At 42.3% G+C, this 21292-nt stretch overlaps 1 protein-coding gene and 1 long non-coding RNA gene across 5 annotated transcripts in view; one reads left to right on the top strand and one right to left on the bottom strand.

Annotated features, from left to right (window-relative positions):
* The window catches only part of LOC309542642, a 33145-nt gene extending 29343 nt beyond the window's left edge, over window positions 1-3802 (bottom strand). The window contains exon 1 of the long non-coding RNA XR_014224330.1: window positions 2758-3802. This is a non-coding gene — a long non-coding RNA (uncharacterized lncRNA). The remainder of the gene's footprint in view (window positions 1-2757) is intronic.
* The window catches only part of FMN1 (formin 1), a 156558-nt gene that overhangs the window by 64269 nt on the left and 70997 nt on the right, over window positions 1-21292 (top strand). For all 4 annotated transcript variants that reach the window (XM_082239372.1, XM_082239370.1, XM_082239371.1 and 1 more), the window contains one exon: window positions 8653-8714. In XM_082239372.1, the coding sequence (XP_082095498.1) occupies window positions 8653-8714 (62 nt within the window). The remainder of the gene's footprint in view (window positions 1-8652; window positions 8715-21292) is intronic.

The raw sequence follows: 21292 nt of genomic DNA, 5'->3' as shown, positions 1-21292 counted from the left end.
ATAGAGCAGGACTATTATTTCTCTTGACCGGGACACTATACTTCTATTGATACAGCCTAGAATAGCATATGCTTTTTTGCTGCTGCATCACACTGTTGGCTCATGTTAAGCTTGTGGTCCAGAAAGACCCCTAGATCCTTTTCACACGTACTACTGCCAATCCAGATGTCCCCTGACTTATATTTGTGCAGCTGGTTCTTCCTGCCTAAGTGCAGAACCTTACATTTGTCCCTATTGAAATTCATTTTGTTTATTTGGGCCCAGTTCTGCAATCTGTTAAGATCATTTTGAATCTCAATTCTATCTTTCGCAGCATTGACTACCCCTCCTAGTTGGGTGTCATCTGCAAATTTGATGAGCATCCCCTCAATTCATTCAAGTCATTTATAAAGATATCGAACAACAACAGGCTCAGGACAGAAACCTGTGGCACCCCACTTGTCACTTTTTTAAAAGGATGGTAAGGAATCATTAGGGAGCACTATAATTTCAAGGTCTCCTTTCAGAATTATTGTAGCCAATCCAATAATAATAATAATAATAATAAATTATATTTATATCCCGCCCTCCCCAGCCGAAGCCGGGCTCAGGGCGGCTAACAACAATAAAACAGTACAACAGTACAACACAATACTCTAAAATCATTCATTATAAAATTAATTCAAATCAAACCAATGGCAGCCATTGGGCCGGAGCTCCGTGAAGATTGCCGAAGGAGGGAGTCAGGCTGTGCCCTGGGCAAAGGCCTGGTGGAACAGCTCTGTCTTGCAGGCCCTGCGGAAAGATGTCAAGTCCCGCAGGGCCCTAGTCTCTTGTGACAGAGTGTTCCACCAGATCGGAGCCACAGCCGAAAAAGCCCTGGCTCTAGTTGAAGCCAGCCTAACCTCTCTGTGGCCTGGGACCTTCAAGATGTTTTTATTTGAAGACCGTAAGTTTCTCTGTGGGACATACCAGGAGAGGCGGTCCCGTAGGTACGAGGGTCCTAGGTCGTATAGGGCTTTAAAGGTTAAAACCAGCACCTTAAACCTGATCCTGTACTCCACTGGGAGCCACTGCAGCTGGTATAGCACCGGGTGAATGTGATCTCGCAGCGAGGACCCCATAAGGAGTCTCGCTGCAGCATTCTGCACCCGCTGGAGTTTCTGGGTCAGTCTCAAGGGCAACCCCACGTAGAGCGAGTTACAATAATCCAGTCTGAAGGTGACCGTCGCGTGGATCACAGTGGCTAGGTCAGGGCGAGAGGGGTAAGGAGCCAACTGCTTAGCTTGGCGGAGATGGAAAAATGCCATTATTACACAAGGAACTTACCACCTTTCTTCTAGTAGTGGCACAACTACTCATAGCAATAAAACCATATAAAAAACTGCAAAGAACTTGATCATCTACACATCACACAATGGAAACAGAATATGTGGACACTTGCTTTATCTGAGAAACTAACTAAGAGAGTACACAACCTGAATGGTGCAACCAATATTTTGTTGCGATATGGCATCCCATTATAAAATATTCAACTAAAAGCCCTGATGACTGACACCCACCAATTATGCATATAGATTTATGGGGAAATTTGACACCTTAGTATTCTATGGGTTTGTTAGGTATATAAAATAGCATCCTTCTTTCTTTTTAACTACGTTGATCTAATATCTTTGTGTGATGACCAGTCACCAAGTCCAGAGAAAACTCTGTACAGTCCAGGGGTGTAGAGTGGGGGTGCATAGCCCCAGGCGCATGATTTTGAGAGGGTGCCTGCTGCCGGGGGTCTCTAGGCCTGGCCTAGCCATTGTGCCCCTGGCCCCCTCGCTGAAGGGCTGCCTGGCCAGTGATGTGGGGATGCACCTGCCAAAGGCCACGTTGGCCAACCAGGCACACCCTCCATGCTCCTTGCCCGCCTGGCAGCAGCAGCAACTATTTGACTGTGCCAGTAAAAGGATGCAACGCCACTGGTACAGTCTGCTATTAATTTGATTGTCCTGCATAACATGTTTGTCAGCTGCAAATATTTGAAAACCGCTAACAGTTTCCTAGTTTGCTGAAGATACTACATAAGAAGGAAGTATTGTGGTTACTTAATGTACAAAGATACAGTACATCCATTGTGTCTTTTAATCAAATATGTGCTATGCGTCATAATTTGGATGAAGAAGATACTTTTGCTATGTGACACAGTTTGACTGAGAGAGCTGATGCAGACTTCCTTGTCTTATGCCTTGTTGTAAACCACTTTTAAAAGGATACAGAGAGTCTGAAAAGAAAGTCGGTGCCACTTTTAACCTACCCAGTTGAACAAAAGCATGTATTCTGCCCTGCAGTCTCAGGCAGGCAGCAGAAGTCATTGGCTTATTGGGTTGCTGATGGGTCCCTATTCATGGTAGTTGGGCTGTATTTGGTGTGATTATTATTGTATGATCTGTCATACAGGCAGATACCATTTTTGCCAGGTGTCCTTTGGTGTTCCTCCTCATGCACTGGTACCTTTCGTGACAGGTTCCTTGCCTTGGTGTCCACCAGAGTGCTTCAGTTTATGCTAGGTGGCTGTGAGCCACCTGCCATATTAGTTCCTAAAAGTGGCTTTGATGCAGCGTTGCTTCAAGCAGTTCTGGATAATTAAACCATATCGAATGATCTCAACCATTTATATACTGCATAACACCATAGCCTGTACAGTAAGGTGACAAAAGATATAGAAAAGATAAAACCATTTAAAATTAACCGTAAAACATACTTAAAATGAAATAATATAAAGGATTTTACCAGGTGCTGGAAGTTCAACAAGGAGGAGGGAGCTTTTCTGATCTCAGCTAAGAGGAAGTTTCATAGAATTGAGTGCACATTGCTATGCATATGAGCTGTGTGTATGAGTCACGGGGGGATGGCAATGATGACGTCCCCAAAGACCTCAGTGATTGGCCCGGAATATAACGAATTAGGTAGTCCTTAAGGTATACTTGACCCAAGTTGACAAGGGTCGTGTAAATCAATGCAAGAGCCTTAAAGTTTGCCCAGCGGCATATGGGCAACTATCGCAAATGGTGGGCATCTCCTACAGCGTGAGGGCCCCAGGGCCAGCATTGAATGTAGGCCTTTTTGAGGGCACTTTGGCAGCTGCCAAGAATGTCAGTCGGCCCTGCTTATCATAGCGTCTTCTATCCTGTGCTAATAGAAGCTTATGGTTCATAGGAGTGTGACTTCCATAGCCCTTTGGTTGCTTTGGAGATGAGAGAAAAACCGTTCTTCTTTTCAGTCTTCCTTTTAAAACAAAGTTAGGAGCTTAGTTAATGAATAGTCAGTTAATTTCACCTTTCATAAGCAAGTGCTTTCATAACTGAAATATACTCAGAGTCGAGTGTGGATTTCATGCTCTTTATTCAGCTCATAGTAGTGAGGAATGAAAGTTCCCCCAAAATATCTGCTTTATATACATTATTTACACAATGGGCCGCACGTGATTGACTAATTCCTGGATTCTCCTGTAGGCCAATCAGGTTGCAGATTCACTTCCACCTGGAGCTGGATTGGATGGCTCCTGCAGACCAATTATACTGCTGCATTGTTCTAGGACCAATCAGACTGCTGCATTTTGGATCCTATTGTTCTAGGACCAATCAGAATGCTGCATTTGGATCCTATTCAACTCAGTACATAACAATAACTGAAATAAAATGTATGTTTTCTATGAGAATTGCTAGTAAATCCAGTTACCGTAAGTGAAAATAAAGATGTTTTGGTTGAGTGAGGCTGCACTACATTTTTACCTGTGCTTTTACCTCTTTAGCTGACTTGGTATCTTTCACGGCAAAGCCAGGTGGGTAAAATGTGACACCCAATGTCCTTGTCTGTCATCTCTGTGCTTTATGTGTCCCATAAGGTCTATTTCCATGAATTGTATGAGGGAACATTCAAGACCTATTAGAAATATTCGTTGGGAAGTTTAAGAAGCAATATAGAAGCACTGTATATTTTCATATATATGTAATATAAGAAGAATTCATAGCAGGAGGAGTAAATAAACTCCAGTGCCTCTTGGCCACAACCAGCACTTCATCAGAATAACTTTGTGTGCTGTACTTTGATCAATAGTGACATTTATAGCCCACTGACTTTCATCTATTAATACTATTTTTCTGCAGGTTATGCTTAGATTTCACATTGTGGAAGTGCCACAATAGGTTGATGCCATGTATTTATTCCTGCAGAGAATGATAGGGGACATGTATAGCAGGAGGGAGGTGTGGAAAACTGGAAGCAACTTCTCCCAGGAGGGCATCACTGATACTGCACAGCTATCTTATTTAGTCAAGAAAATTATCAAATGAAGTCAGGTAACAAATAAGGAGAGTGGGTTGAACATCCTGAAATGTTTTCTCCATAAACTTAACCCCTGCCTTAGGGCATTGGTGGGGAACCTATAGCCCTCTAGATGTTGTTGAACTCCCAAGTCCCATCAGGACCAGTGGTTAGGGATGATGGAACTAGTACAGCAACATCTGGAAGTCCACAACTTTCCTACTCCTGTGTTATGGGGTAATAGGCTATGTATTTGCATGCAGAAAAGTTATTTGGGTTTTGCCTTTATTTCACCTGCTTCTTTGCCATCCGATGTTGGTGCAGTAAAGCATACTGTGTTAGCTGTTGGTTGTTTCTCTGCTGTGTTACATTAGGTATCTGTTTTATGTCTTTAAGACACCAGTAAGAGAAGTGTTTTAAATATTAATTTGAAGCTGTGTTTCTCGAAATACATCCCAGTTTAAATGTGATGCTGTCAAAAAAATCCATTTTTTTACTTCCACCTTACAGTTGTCATTGTAACTGCTATGTTCTTATGCATGCAGTTTCTTCTGTTATGCTTTATGGTTCAATCAGCCTTGTCTTGCTGCTTCCCCATTTGTTTTTCCTAAGCTTTATTCAATATGAATTAAATGCTGGCTGACTCAAATTTGATTTTGATTATCATCCTGAAGTTATTGTTGTGGTCACTTCTGTTGAACTACAATCTTGAAAATGTATCTAGTTAGTGATAAGGCACCTTCCCCGCCCCCAGCCCAAATGAAATGTCATGTGACGTCCCTGCCTCCTAAATTTTTAATTTTGAATTGTGGGAGTGATGCCTGGCTTCTCTGGGCCCCTTTGATTCAAGTCTGTGCCAGAAAGTGTATGGAATACCAGCAATAGCATCTGTCCATTTGTGTTCTTAAAATATATGGAAGTAACAGATAAGCATAACAGTATATTGAAAAAACAGCTGATTTGATATAGTGATGCAACCTTCGTCTTTAACTTCACCCAGGCACCATGACATTAAATTGATGCAAGTACCTTCCAAGAACAAATTCCAACGAGAGGGTGTCAGAAACCCTCAAGGAGGGAGCCAACTTGCCTGTTACATCAAGATACAAATAAATAAGCTTATGCTACTAATATAAGGCCTGCCAACCTAGCAGTTCGAAAGCACCTCCGGGTGCAAGTAGATAAATAGGGACCGCTTACCAGCGGGAAGGTAAACGGCGTTCCGTGGGCTGCGCTGGCTCGCCAGATGCAGCTTGTCACGCTGGCCACATGACCTGGAAGTTTCTGCGGACAGCGCTGGCTCCCGGCCTATAGAGTGAGATGAGCGCACAACCCTAGAGTCTGGCAAGACTGGCCCGAACGGGCAGGGGTACCTTTACCTTTACTAATATAAGATAATTGACCAAACTGCGAGAGGCAGTGGAAGACGGAGTGCCTGGTGTGCTCTTGTCCATGGGGTCACGAAGAGTTGGACACGACTAAACAACTAAACAACAGAACAACAACAACAAAATTTGTTTAGATACATGCAGAATTATGAATCATTCATATTTCCCCCCTCATTGTATACCACTTTGAGATATTTTCTGGCATATAGTGCCATATATAGACATTCTAAAGGGGGAAAGGGGGAACTGACAAAAAATTGTATTCCACCAGCCTCTGTTAGATCATAGTCCCTTCTAGTCAGGGGAAGGCAACCCGAACACCTAGTATTTAAAAAATATTAAAAATATCACTTTGCTAGGGAAGAAAGTATTCATGTATGTTTATATCCTAGGTGCAGCTGGTTGTGCTTTAAAAAGAAAACGAACAGGGCCCTTCCCACATGGGTGGAGGCCACATGTAGGAAAAAGGTGATTGTCGATCAAAGGAATGTTAACTAGTCATCCTTTGTCACATTGTGTACAGACTTGGGCTAGGTAGAATACACCTTTCTTAAATAAAGCATTTTAAAGTAAATTGTGTCCTTTTGATGTGAGGTGTTCAAGTCTTAAAATAGCATAAGAGAAAACCATAACATTTTAGCTGCACTTTATGGAACTAGCATAGCAAGAAATAACTTTCAGATTTATTTTACTGAGGGTTTAACTTGTTTTAATCTTTTTAAAAGGAAAGCTACAACCTCTGAGCCTTTTCTCATGCGAAAATCTCAGGTGGTTGGTTGTCTTTCTCTAGTTCTGACATAGGGTGACTGTAGCTTTTGCACAACAGCCAAAATGTGAACACACTATGTAATTTATATTGTGGTGTTAATGATCCTTGTTTTGTTTTTAACCCTTTTCCCTAATAGTTAAAGTGTATCACCCAGTGCTTGGGGCAGGTGGCACTGTGGGTTAAACCACTGAGCCTAGGGCTTGCCAATCAGAAGGTTGGCGGTTTGAATCCCTGCGACGGGGTGAGCTCCCGTTGCCTGGTCCCTGCTCCTGCCAACCTATCAGTTCGAAAGCATGCAGTGCAAGTAGATAAATAGGTACCGCTCTGGCGGAAAGGTAAACGGTGTTTCTGTGCGCTGCTCTGGTTTGCCAGAAGTGGCTTAGTCATGCTGGCCACATGTCCCGGAAGCTGTACGCCGGCTCCCTTGGCCAATAAAGTGAGATGAGCGCTGCAACCCCAGTCTTCTGAGACTGGACCTAATGGTCAGGTGTCCCTTTACCTTTTATCACCCAGTGCTGTCACTTTTGTGAGCTTTCCACTATGACCTGAAGTTAACTTTCCTAGGTAGCCACAGCCAATGTAGATTCCATCCCTTTCCTAGAAAGCAGAATTAGCTATACATTTTTACTTCCTGAGCCAAATGCTGCTTTAAGCAAGCTGTTCTTAGGACAGTTTCTTTCTGCCTTCCTTGAAACGAGAAAGTGAAATCCTCATATACAGTCTCCATAAACTTGGAATAAATGTATATTCTGGTAGATTAGTCTAGCAACAGTAAATGAAACAGCAACCTTCTTTCTGTTTTTGATATCACTTTGCTGTCTTCCTTTATTACTTTCAACACCACAAACAATTTCCCCAGTGATTATTTGTTCAACCACTCTAGTCTTATTTGTTCTGTCTATTCCACATAAAACATCTGTCTCATCCCATCCCTCCTGTTTTGTTTGCTGATGGAATGTCTGTGGCTTGTGAATGCAAATTCTACCTAGCAAGGATAATTGGCATTTAATAAATGTTAAACACCTTTCCTGTATCACCTGTTCCATTTTCAAGACTGTGAGAGAAGGGTGGGGGACTGGATCTACCTTGTCCAGAGCCAAAACTCCCCAAACCCTCACAGGCTACTTTGACAGATTGGGTAGATAGTCCACCTGCCTATCATCTAACATCACCATGACATCAAATGCCCACATAGTTGGATTTCAAGCCATGTGGGCAAAGGAACCAAGGTTTTCAGCAGTCTTCAATCAGCTGATCAGCTGCAAACCTTTGACCGGCCTGAGACTCACTACCTGTGCCTAGGCACTCCTTGCAACTGTTTGGTGGGGCCAGGAGGCAAGTGGACATAGAGGGTGGACCAGCAGGCTCTATATTCAGGTGTGTATATACACCTGAATCGCCACCACTCCCTCTCCCTCTCATCTCTCCTCATTATTAAACTCCATCGCACTCATATAAGAGTATCATTCGCCAAGTCACATTTCTCTTAAAGAGGCATCAGTTGTTGATTACTGGGCAAGCGTACCCACTTTTGGTTTATTTCATTGTATTAAAATCCATAAATTAAAATATTTTTAATTCAAGAATACAAAGTAAAAAGTTAGATGCGTTAAAATGCTGTCATAAACAGTGACATTCATAGGCTTAACAGGCCTTGGTCTTCAGGATGCTCAAACTAACGCAATGCCATAACTACACTGTTAGTTCCTCCTTACTGTACTGCAGCCAGAACATTTCCTTTGGCAGGCCCAAATTAGATAGAGTACTAGGGCCAGGGCTGGCCAGTACTGGCCCCGACTTGGTGGAACGCTCTGTCACAAGAGACTAGGGCCCTGTGGGACTTGACATCTTTCCGCAGGGCCTGCAAGACAGAGCTGTTCCGCCTGGCCTTTGGTTTGGACTCATTCTGACTCTTATGTTTCCCTCCCCTTATGTTTTTGATTTGTGAGCTACTATTAAAATGAGGCTGCATTTTAAATTGTAACCCGTATTTTAATTAACAGTTTGTTTGTTTGTTTGTTTGTTTCCCCCATTATGTTTTATTGTAATTTTATTGGTGTTAGCCACCCTGAGCCCGGCTCTGGCCGGGGAGGGCGGGGTATAAATAAATTATTATTATTATTATTATTATTAGTGCTCACATTGGAACTTCAGTAACTTTTGTGTCATTGATCTGACCAGTAATTTCATTTATTTTACTTTTAGAGTACCATGCTGCTATTTTGCACTTAAAGAAGGAGCACAAAAATGAAGTTGAAAAACTGAAGGTAAATATTTATTCTCATTTTTAAATAAAGGATTTTAGAAATGTATAACTTGCTAATTATTCTGATAGAGCCCTTCCTTACGGGCATAGGAGCCCCAGTGTGTACACAGAGCACTACTCCCTGCAAAAGGTGCCAGTGAAGGATGCAGATCCATGGTTTCGTTCTTCTACTTGTGTGGATCTGCTCACTCCAGTGAAATGATTGTAGCAGTCTATATACACAAGAATTAGGAAGAATATGATTATGCATTCAATATATTCTCTTTGATGGCTTTCAGTTGACTAGCAGTTCAGTTCATCTTAGCCTGGAGAAAGTTGAGTTTGGGTTTTTTTCCCAAAGACTACAGTTTGGTGCAAAAGAATCTGTTAAACCGATCTTGTTAGGCCCAATAAATTGTTGAATTCAGCAAACATCAGAGCAGCCCTGATGAATTAAAATGGATGAGTGATGGTGTGCACACTTACCCAGCTAATATCTGTAGTCAAATTTGTTTGTGTAGTGTTTCAAAAATTTGCAGACTTGTTTGATCAGAGAAGACAATAGGACAAAAGAAGCTATTGTGCATAACATCTCATCTTTATCTTGTAATCTATGATCCCAAGCACATTTTCATGGGAGTAAGTTCTGTTAAAACAGTGGGACGTACTTCCATGAGTTTATATCCAGTATATACATGTTAGAACATCAGTTATCTGCACATTTCCCCCATCGTGGTTGTAGTTACCTGCTTCAACCATATTGTGCAAGAAGAGACAGTATCTGTGTACATTTGTTTCATGCCTGGTACATATCTTCACGTCCTGCAGTATACCACAGGGTCAGTGCTAGGTCTTCTACTTCTTTGAAGGAGTTGGCATTATGCTTCTCAATTATTGACATGGCACAAAATTGGAAAGACCAACTCTTTCATTCCCTGGGACCAATAAGGCAAGTCCACATATAAACAATTCTTTATTCAAGGAACCTTTGCAACAGGGTCATAGAATCATAGAGTTGGAATAGACCACAAGGGCCATCAAGTCCAACCCCATGCCAAGCAGGAAACACCATCAGAGCACTCCTGACATGTGGTTGTCAAGCCTCTGCTTAAAGACCTCCAAAGTAGGAGACTCCACCACACTCCTTGGCAGCAAATTCCACTGTCGAACAGCTCTTACTGTCAGGAAATTCTTCCTAATGTTTAGGTGGAATCTTCTTTCTTGTAGTTTGGATCCATTGTTCCGTGTCCGCTTCTCTGGAGCAGCAGAAAACAACCTTTCTCCCTCCTCTATATGACATCCTTTTATATATTTGAACATGGCTATCTTATCACCCCTTAACCTCCTCTTCTCCAGGCTAAATATGCCCAGCTCCCTTAGCCGTTCCTCATAAGGCATCGTTTCAAGGCCTTTGACCATTTTGGTTGCCCTCCTCTGGACACGTTCCAGTTTGTCAGTGTCCTTTTTGAACTGTGGTGCCCAGAACTGGACACAGTACTCCAGGTGAGGTCTGACCAGAGCAGAATACAGTGGCACTATTACTTCCCTTGATCTAGATCAGGGGTCTGCAACCCGCGGCTCCGGAGCCGCATGTGGCTCTTTTACATCTTTGCTGCGGCTCCGGGGCCGATACTAGCGAGGGGAGGAGGCGCATTGTGCGCCCCGACACTCCTCACTGTGGCGGGCGCTGTACTGGCTGTGACGTCGCATGGGGGCGGTGCGTGCGTTAGTCACGCACCGTCCTGACATCACCTTCCCGCCCCTGTCAGACCGTGGCTCCGGAGATATATTTGTTTTAAATGTCGCAATGGTTTTGCGGCTCCCAGTTGTTGTTTTTTCTTCGGAAACGGGTCCAAGTGGCTCTTTTTGTCTTAAAGGTTGCAGACCCCTGATCTAGATGCTATATTCCTATTGATGCAGCCCAGAATTGCATTGACTTTTTTAGCTGCCGCGTCACACTGTTGGCTCATGTCAAGTTTGTGGTCAACCAACCATGTGGTCATGTCAAGTTTGTGGTCCTTTTCACATGTACTGCTCTCAAGCCAGGTGTCACCCATCTTGTATTTGTGCCTCTCATTTTTTTTGCCCAAGTGCAATACTTTACATTTCTCCCTGTTAAAGTTCATCTTGTTTGTTTTGGCCCAGTTCTCTAATCTGTCAAGGTCGTTTTGAAGTGTGATCCTGTCCTCTGGGGTGTTAGCCACCCCTCCCAGTTTGGTGTCATCTGCAAATTTGATCTTGTAGAAATGCATTTTCTGCATTCCCCACCAGAGGTCAGTTAAGTATTTCTCTCTCTCTCTCTCTCCCCCCCCCCCTATGCTGCTTCAAACTTGCTTTTATTTGAGTATGTATAGTACTTATATTAAAACAAAAACAATAGTGCATCTTGTACATTCAGTATCCTTTAAAAGTAGTTGCCTTGTCCTATTTCCAGGTCCATGGCCAAAAACTTTGTATTTAAGGTGCCAAAGTGGGGGGGATGGAATGAATGTGGAATGTCCAGAACCTAAATAAAGATGGTCTAAAGCTGCAGTCCTAACCCTAAATATCGGGGAGTAAGCCCCATTGAATTCAATACAATGGACTTTTGAGTTGACCTAGAATTGTGCTGTGTTGTGTTTACATTTATTTCATTGTATTAAATATTCATAAAAACAAATAAGATTTCTGAAAAGAGGAGCTGGCCTGGGTCAGTTATCTCCTTGCCTTTCTAATTTGCTGGCCAGTAAACTGGAAGATTTAATGCTTTACACTTAACAGCTTTGAATGAAAGCAGAAAATTCAGGGAAGAGGCCTAGAATATCCCCAAGGGAGCCAGGATTCCCTATGGCCATAGGCTAGCTTGAATTTTTAATAGGCCTCTATTCTGATTGCTGTCATCCTATGGAGTTGAGCAGAAAGCAGTTCTAATTTGTTGCTGCTGCTTCAATTAGAAATGGTTCTGGTCTATCACCAGTGGAATCCAGGTTGGCCAGTGAGACAAAAGTTTAAAATCCAAAGCAAAATATTCAGTTACCAGTCCACAGAATGGCAGGTGAACATCAACAGCACCTGCTAAAATCCTTTCTGCATAGACAAACCTATCCAGATGCTTAAAATGCTGAGGTAATTTTAGTTCTTTTAGTTCTTTTTTCTTGATTTTATTGTGTTGTTTTTTGTAAACTGCTTGGACGTGGTTGTTGTTTACAGTCAAGGGTTATATAAATTTTATGAAATAAATAAAATAATGGCTGGGATCCAGACTTGGTTCCTGCTGGCAGCAGTATCCCCTGAGTGGCGTTCTGCTTGTGGGATGCTCCCACTGGAAGAAGGTGGGAAGCAACTTTTGCCATTAGTCTCTTACCCTTACACTCTCTGAAAAACTGCTCTGGATAGGTGAGGCTCTAAGAACTGGAAGTTACTTTTTCCTTGAGGTTTGAATTGTGCTGGATAACATAAAAGTTTCAGGAAACATTAGAGAGAAAAGTAAATGTGTTCTCCTTTCTTCCTTGGGAAAAAAATCAAGAGGTATAGATGCAAAATTTGGAGTGTGGACTATAAAACCATAGATGAGTAGCAGAGCATCTAATTTGTCTCCAGAAGATTCAAGGTTCAATTCCATTCTAGAACTAGGAATGTCCCCTATCAGAAACCTTGCAGAGCAGCTGCCAGTCAGTTTAGATGATACAGAGGTAGATGAACCAATGGTCTGGCTCGGTATAAGGCAGCTTCCTATGTTTCATAGCTTACTTATACAGTGGTGCCCCACAAGATGAATGCCTCGCAAGACGGAAAACTCGCTAGACGAAAGAGTTTTCCGTTTTGGAGGTGCTTCGCAAAATGAATTTCCTATGGGCTTGCTTCGCAAGACGACAATGTCTTGCGAGTTCCTGCTGGGTTTTTTTCCTCCCCCCCCCCTTTTTCTAAGCCACTAAGCCGCTTATCAGCTGATCCGATCAGCAGATAAGCCGCTAAAAGCCGCTAATAGCGCTAATCCGCTAATCCGTCAATGGGCTTACTTCGCAAGACGAAAAAACCGCTAGACGAAGAGAATCACAGAACGGATTCTTTTCGTCTTGCGAGGCACCACTGTATGTGGCAGTGCTAGTTGAAGCTGTACAGTCCACCTCTGGGAGAGTTGCCATGACATTCTGTGATAATACTGAAGGAATGCTACAACGTTTATGCTGTTTTGCGATCTCTCTTTAGTACAGAGCTTTCTTTTCTTTTTTAAGTGGTTGAGGTTTTAGTATGTTGAGGTGGAGCTGTTGTTTTTTTAAAACCAAACCCAAATAATCTGGAACATATCTTTATTTTAAAGAATGGCCCACCTGAGCAAACATACTCATAGGAGAGGTTATCTCACATCATTATTGCTAGCTACTCCCAGATTGTTGGCCAGTTAAGTAGAGATGATGTTAGTTTATGCTTGTCAGACACAAACTGCAGACCAAGTCATGTTCCTCTCGCAGAAAGATTCTTGTAAAATGCCAAACGTTGCAGCTTTCATCTTTTTTAAAAAGAAATTGTTCATACATAGCTTCATACATTGATCTATTCCTGTATACCAGAGACAGGTTCTGTTTTCTGGTATTAGCAGATTTTTTTATTTAACAGAGAGCTAGCACAAGTTACCGTATTTTTCACCCTATAGGACGCACTTTTTCCCCTCCAGAAATGAAGGGGAAATGTGTGTGCGTCCTATGGGGCGAATGCAGGCTTTTGCTGAAGCCTGGAGAGCGAGAGGGGTCAGTGCGCACCGACCCCTCTCGCTCTCCAGGCTTCAGGAAGCTCTGCACAACCCTCGGGAGACCGGCGCGAAGTCGCGCCGGGCTCCTGAGGGCTGTGCAGAGCTGCCTGCAGTCCCAGGCTTCGTGTAGCTCTGCACAACCCTCGGGAGCCCGGCGCGAAGTCGCGCCGGTCTCCCGAGGGTTGTGCAGAGCTGCCTGCATTCCGAAGCCTGGGGCTCCCGCCGGGCTCCCTAGGCTTGTGGATAGCAGGCTGTTCTCAGGGCTGGGGTCGGGGGAAGCTCAGGCTTCCCCCGCACCAGCCCCGCGCCTGGGGTGGGGGAAATAATTTTTTTCCCTTTATTTCCCCCCCCCCAAAAAAAACACTAGGTGCATCCTATGGGGCGGTGTGCCCTATGGGGCGAAAAATACGGTAGGTGCTGAGCTAGATTGGGACCATGCTGTAAGGGAAGGAGGGTTTGCCACCAGTGTTTCTCAACCATTGGTCCCCAGCTGTATTTGGATTGCATTAGTACCTCTTTGCCATCAGAACCAGGGTAGATGGGACACATTACTGCATTTTTTTGTATTTTGCTATTTATATATAGTCCATTGCCCTGATGTGATAATCTCATGGTGAAATCACTGCATTGTATCTTACTGTGTGTAAAAGAAATGAAAGAATTGATTTCAGGAGGTAATTACCATAGTCAGAACAACCACTGCTCATGGCTTCTAGGTGCCATTGTCACACAGAATGGGTTATGTACAGGCCAACTGTAGACAAAGAACCCTTTGCATGTTGACATTTTGCACAGTGCTCAGTGGTTTCACAAGAGCCACTTGAAAGTAGTGTGGAAACTGTAGTGCATGCAGAATATGCCTGCTCATTGTCACACAGAAGATCAGTGGCTAGGGCTGTGTACACAGTACCAGCCTAAAATGCGACGGCCATTCCTTTTCTCTGTTTGGAAAAAGCTGATTGGGAGTATCAAAACACAGTATTATATATGAAACAACAGGATAGACAAAGGATAGATATGGATTGCAGCCAACCTGTGTCTCCCTCTTCCCAAACCAGGGGTGGGAGTGCACAGGATGCTGAGTAAACAGGAGTGTGGACACAGCCTAGGAATTGGCTTTAGTCCTTGTGATTTCTGTGGAATTTGCTGCCACACAGGTGTGCTTTAATCTTAATGTCAGGGGCACAAGATTTCATGGACATTACAGATTAATAGGTGCAAGAATATACAGAAATAAATGTTTTGTGCATGTGCTAGAGGAAATGTGACATGTTTAGTAGTTCAGATTTCTTTGTATTCTCACCTACTGTTTAAAATATTAAAAAGTAATGATGGGATATAGTGAATTATTTCAAGCTTTTTAATTGGGATGTTGTATGGTATCCATTGCCCTTACATCTTTAGCTCTGTTGAAATACCCCAGCTGGTCTGCCTGTTTATATTTAGCCAGGCTAGTTGTGTAATCATGTTTTTGGCAATGGAGATATATATGTGTTATGTATATAACAGCATGTAGAACAGAATTAGAAGCAATTATTGTAAACCCTAACCAAAGCAGAATCTGAAACAGACTAAAGTGGCAGTTCTGCCGAAGAGTTTAGGGAGTGAATAGCTATGTCTACATGGGATAATTTGTGCAAATAGAGGGATTCTCCAGGAAGGCAATGATGGGACTACTTCGAAATGTTTTAAAGGTGGCTTGCACATGAATGCAGAATTGTTAAATTAGCTTGGGGCACTTTTTGCAGTTTGCTTACCCTTTTGCAAGTTTGCTTGCCTATTGCCATATTATTATTTTTTTAATCAAAATGACACGTGCAGTTACAGTTCAAATCACTGAGCATTCATTTTCATAATTAAGGGATGGATGATGCAGTCGAGATCCCTGCATTGCAGGAGGTTGGACTAGATGACCCTCAGGGTCACTTCCAACTCTGCAGTTTGATGATTCTATGAGTCTAAAAGTTCCATTGAGTTCAGTGAGACTTACTCTCATGTAAGTGGGTATAGGATTGCAGCCTTGGAACTCTTTGGATGTAGAGCATTATAGTTCTCTTAAGTAAGCAAGTTGCTCTTTAAAATGACTTTTTCCATATTTTATAAAAACAAATCCTTTTGACAATCACAATTAAAGGTCTGAAATGCCTCGAGTATTTCCTTTTTGTTTTTTTACTTGAAATTTCTTTGTAAGAGAGCTTCCATTGAGCCCAGCATGTACATTTTGAAGAAAACTTTTGGTTGCTGAAACTTAACTAAGATCCAAAGCTGCAGCCAGGGTCGCCAAGTCAATTTTTACCTAATGAGCTTTTTTACCTTTTTCAGTATTTCATGTGTTGCTGCTGCTGAAGGTCTTTCAGCTTGTGATTCATAATAAATTCCACTCTTATTTGAAAAGTACACGCCCTTTGCACGTGGGTTCATCCACATGTATACATCATATGAGTCTTGTAATCAGCATACAAATGAAGTCTTGATTCTTTGAACCCTACAGCTGATGAAACTGTTTGCAAAATTACCCTAAAGCATGTACAGCATTTCTGTGAAACACAATGCTGGTTCCTACAAAGAAGCCATTGCACCAAATCAAAACTTCATCTAGTTAGCTTGCTGCTGTTGTATCCCATGAATTTGCATAGCACAATTAGGAAGGTTGTTGTTGTTGCTGATTATTGTTGTTGACAATAGTCGCTCTTCTTTTCCTGAATATTTTTTAGCTTTGTGCGGAAGCATCGCCAGTTGCAGTTCCCACATGCCTTGTTTTTTTGCTCCTGCTTTTGATAATTTTATCTATACCTGTGTAATATATTTAATCTGGAGATAACAGTTTATGTAACTAATTGTGTGGGCTGCAGTCCACAAAAGCTTGTGCTGGTCTTTAAACTTCTACAAAACTATCGTTTTTGATGTAACAGAGTAGACTCATTCAGGTTTTCAGTGCTGAACATGTGAAAAGGTGTCTAGAACACATGGACTGCCCCCTACCTTCTGTATACTGATATGTGTGCTAGCAGCATGTGATTGCCACCAGTCTGAACGTGGTCTAAGTGTGTACAAATGTATGTATCTGGGCTCCCTCAACAGGGAGGGAAACTTCATTGATATGTATGTAGGTCCTTGTTGGCCTGAAATGAATTACACCACAGTCAGGGAAGTTAGTTGCTGGGAGCATCAGCGCCAGGGTGCGGTCTGTATGTTCAGAATCTCCTTTTACACATTTGATAACACTTTAGTACCAAACATCTGAATATTAACACAGCTACCTATGTGAATTAGTTGTGCTTGTTGCTGAAATTTTTGACCTCTGGCAACTCGTGCAGCATGTGGGCAAACACACACAAAGAGCTCCCTCTTGTGTTTCTTCCCATCCTCGTCCTGTGCCACTAGGAAGTTGCATCCGCTTAATATAAATCTTATTCCAGGCCTGTTTGCTTTGGTGCAGATAGGGACGTCGTTTGCATAGCTGCTAGCCACATGGAGAAACTATCTCCATTCCAGTCTCAGTGGAAGAATAAAGAGATAACCCTCCCCTTTCCTTTGCACTGCCTTCACAGTGGCTCCCCATCTCCTGTAATTAGTTAAAGGAAATCAATACATGTTGCTGCCTGATGTTTGTTAAGTGTGCATCTAGTTTGGCCCTGAGCTTCTGGGAAGAAGTGTAGAAGATTATTGGCAATAGAATAAGAGGGGTCAACATTTCTCCTAGGCTGATGCACAGAATCTTTAGTGAGAGTGGAACTGATTCATGGCCCTTTCTTTCTTGCATCTGTTTGTATCAATGAGAGAGCTTTTCTGCTTTGTTATTGTTGGAATATTGCTGGATGTTTTATTTCTGGAGAGTTCCTATTCTTAAAGCTGCACAAATGGCATGCCTTAATCACATTGAACCTTATGAACTAAAGTGCAGGTGACAGGGTGTAACAGCTAAATATGTTCTTTGCTGATGTTTGTTCAAACTAACAAGGAAAATAATAACAACTTATTATTATTGAAACAAAAAACAAACGAAAACGAATTAACTGTGCTTTGGAAATTCCCTAAAGGTATTTAATATTGATTAAAGAAATCCCCTCCTAGCCCCCCCCTTTTTCTTCCAATGGTAGTTTCATTCTGGTAAGCTGGAGCTGGAGGTTTTAGCATCTGCCTGCCCCTTTGAGTAATAGGTATCTGGTTAAAAGAATCTGGGAGGAGTTGCTTCTGTCCTAATGCCCAGGTGGGGGCTAAGGGCACAGCACAGTTTCACTATTTTCCAGGGACATTCCTAATTTAAAGAAGCTGTTCCGGTTTCGGATTTGATCCTGGAATGTCCCACTTTTCCTTAGGATGCCCCTATTTTCATCGGAGAAATGTTGGAGGGTATGTACTCCTCAAGACAGGTGATCCCACAAGGGACACTCCTATTTTATGTAAGTCGTAGCGTCACTCCATCCCCCACCCCGCTGTTGGGGTAACCCAGAGTTTACTTCTGGCAGGTGGGTCAGAAGTCAGTGGTGGTACCCAATGCCTATGCCAAACTTCTGACATCTGTAATAAAGCTGTGGCCTTATTTGATTCCAATACCTTGTGTTATATCTCATTATTCGGCAACAGGGATGCAGTTTTATGACGTGCCATCCCATTTTAGATGGCAAGGTGTTAAATCATCTCTTGAGCATATATCAGTTGCTTATTGGAACTGGAAAAGATTCAGCAGGTCATTAATAATGCCTATTAATGTGACTACACATAGTTATAACACTTTTTAAAAACTTGATCCATAAATCCAGTTTTCCCCAACTTAATACTTAGAGTCAGTGCTTTTCTTCTAGAAAAAAAGGTGCCGGTACTCACCATGAAGTAGTTATAATAAGTGCCACACTTTTAACCAGTGCAGGGGGAGTTGCCAGTACCCTTGAGTACCCCCCAGGAAAAAGGACTGGTTAGAGTAAGAAAGGAACTGTCTTGCCTGCATTGCTGTCCTCTAACAAAGGCAGGAGGCTAGGAGGCCCAGTATACCTGAAGGAGCGTCTCCACCCCCATCGTTCTGCCCGGACACTGAGGTCCAGCGCCGAGGGCCTTCTGGCGGTTCCCTCATTGCGAGAAGCGAAGCTACAGGGAACCAGGCAGAGGGCCTTTTCGGTGGTGGCGCCCGCCCTGTGGAATGCCCTCCCATCGGATGTCAAGGTGATGGAAAACTACCTGACATTCAGAAAACATCTTAAGGCGGCCCTATTCAGGGAAGCTTTTAATGTATGATATTTTAGTGTTTTTTGGTTTCTGTGGAAGCCGCCCAGAGTGGCTGGGGAAACCCAGCCAGATGGGCGGGGTATAAATAATAAATTATTATTATTATTATTATTATTTCTGTGTGACCACGCGCTCTCTTGTTTTTGTGTAGGGACTATCCACACAAGGAACCAGCTCCCTATGTCCAGTGCCATTGGCGTAATTGGAATTAAGAATATGTCACTGTGCAGCACTTATAAACTCCATGAGAAACTCCACTTATTTTGTGTATAGGTAAAGGTAAAGGGACCCCTGACCATTAGGTCCAGTCATGGCCGACTCTGGGGTTGCAGCACTCATCTCGCTTTATTGGCCGAGGGAGCCGGCGTACAGCTTCCGGGTCATGTGGCCAGCAGGACTAAGCCACTTCTGGCAAACCAGAGGAGCGCATGGAAACGCCGTTTACCTTCCTGCCGGAGTGGTACCTATTTATCTAATTGCACTTTGACATGCTTTCGAACTGCTAGGTTGGCAGGAGAATTTTGTGTATAATCACTGATAATTTATATCTTATAGCTATTTAAAGTTACATGCACCCACAAGAACTGTAAGGAATCAAGAACAAAGAAACTAAGTATTAAAATAACACATCTCATGTGATTGCTACAGCCTATAAGGCCACTCAGATATATAGGGAATCATAAACTGTTTGGTGCATTGTATTGCTGTAGAGTATTTTTGACGCTTGAAATAAAGTTTCAATACAAATCTCCTTATTATCAAAGTTGAAAGCTAAACTGCTTGCGTGACTACACGTCTGGTATATTTACTTGCCATGGAAGGCATATACTAAACATCTTGATACTATTAGGAACATAGAAGCATAATTGTTTTTATACAATGTATTGGCTCTTCTTCCAGTTCATGTTTGAATAAATGCAAGAACTGCGGTATGCTCCAAGATCTTCAGAAGATTTACATGATTCTCTCAGTTCTTTGATGCTCAGAGGAAATTGTTTCTTAAAACTTAAAACTAGAGTCTCAGGTTCTTGGGCAATCCCTCCCATGCCTCACTGCAGGAGAGAAAGGAAGGTCTGATCCAGGCTGTGCTGAGTTTATTAGACTGCAGTAACTCCCTCCCTCCCTCCTGCTTCTTCACTGGCACTGGTATCAAGAGAGATACTACAGTCAAATAAATGTGGAACAGCCTGGTTTTGGCATTATCTCTCCATGGTTAGAGGCCAAGGTATTGCGGGCTTGCAAGACTTCAATCAGCTGGGATTTTGCCATAGGTAGTAAGGTCTGAACAAACGTCCTGTCTTTGCAAAAAGCACAGAAACAATAGACAGGCAGTTTAAAAAGCACAAAAAACCCTCATAGGAACCAGTAAGAGAAGACTGTAAAATCAACAAGGAGCCTCTTTGTTCCCCATCCATATGTATTTCAGCGTAAATACTATCCAGATATAGAAATGGCTGTAGTGATGTTTTGGAGACTGCCTAATTGCAATCATAATGATAAAGAAAATTCTTGGCTTGGGACCTTCTTTAAATATTACTTCTGTTATCTTCCTTTACAACTCACACTGTTCGAAATGTGTAAATAATTCTGTGGAATATTCACAAGTCCTCTCATCCAAAACAAGCATTCTTTAAAAAGGAAGCAATGTGGTAGAGGGGAAATAGCACAAATGATTAATGAGTGAGTTTTCTGGAATTGATAAAAGTAGGGTGTCTTGTCTTACCTGAGCTGTCTGTTAAGGCAAAGCCACCTTTTGATACAATCCATTGTTTAATTTTTTTTAAAAAAATTACTATTGGGATGCGTAGTGTCCAACCACAACATATAGTGTCTCTAAGGGGTATCTTGTATGGATATAAATGGTCTATTATATTAGAAATTGGAGTGTCTTTTATTATATTTGTGTTCCTGACCACTAGTTGACCTGAACTGGAATGAAACTGGACCAATTTCAGAGCTGAACCAGGAATGTATTGACTTCATTCCCTGATGCTCACTTTTGTTTTCTGCATATATGTTTTTTGGCTGACAAAACATGGACTTAACGTACGCTGAATAATGGCATATTCTTCTCTAATACCAGCTTTTAAAAATTATGGCTTAATCCACGAGTCTTCTTGCCAGTTCGTCTTTCTTTTCTGGTGTTTGGTTTTTTTCAGATCGCAAAAAAATAGTAATGTGGTTTCACATACAAAAACCTGGATGGAAAGAATAGGAAGGTGGGATTGTGGTTGCCTCAGAAGCATGGCAACTCTACAAGTCTGGCATCAGCCACACTAATAAAATCCAATCCAACGCTGTTTTATGACCTTGAATTTATGTGACTGCTGAAGATCAAAGGGTTTCTGTCCCACTGGACTACAAGGTCTATAGTTCATGGTAAAAAAAAGAAAGAAAACCTCATCAAAAAGAACATTTTAGTTGTGAGGCTTTTCATTTTAATCAGCTACAGCAATAAAAGAGCTGCGAGGTGTCCAAAAACATTCTCCAAGATCAGAGACAATCACCCTCTAGTCCACACCGTGTTCTTATTAGATCCAACCACTCTCATTTGACCACACCATTGAACCTTCTGCTGCTACAACTTGTTTGGCATATCTTTTTATCTTAGGTTTCCCCCCTCCCCGTTTCTTAACACAAAACTTGTC

This window comes from Podarcis vaucheri, assembly GCF_965113315.1.
Source record: "Podarcis vaucheri genome assembly, chromosome: 1".
NCBI lineage: Eukaryota > Metazoa > Chordata > Lepidosauria > Squamata > Lacertidae > Podarcis > Podarcis vaucheri.
Note: the sequence above shows the minus strand (reverse complement) of the source record. Positions and strands in the feature narration are given on the sequence as shown.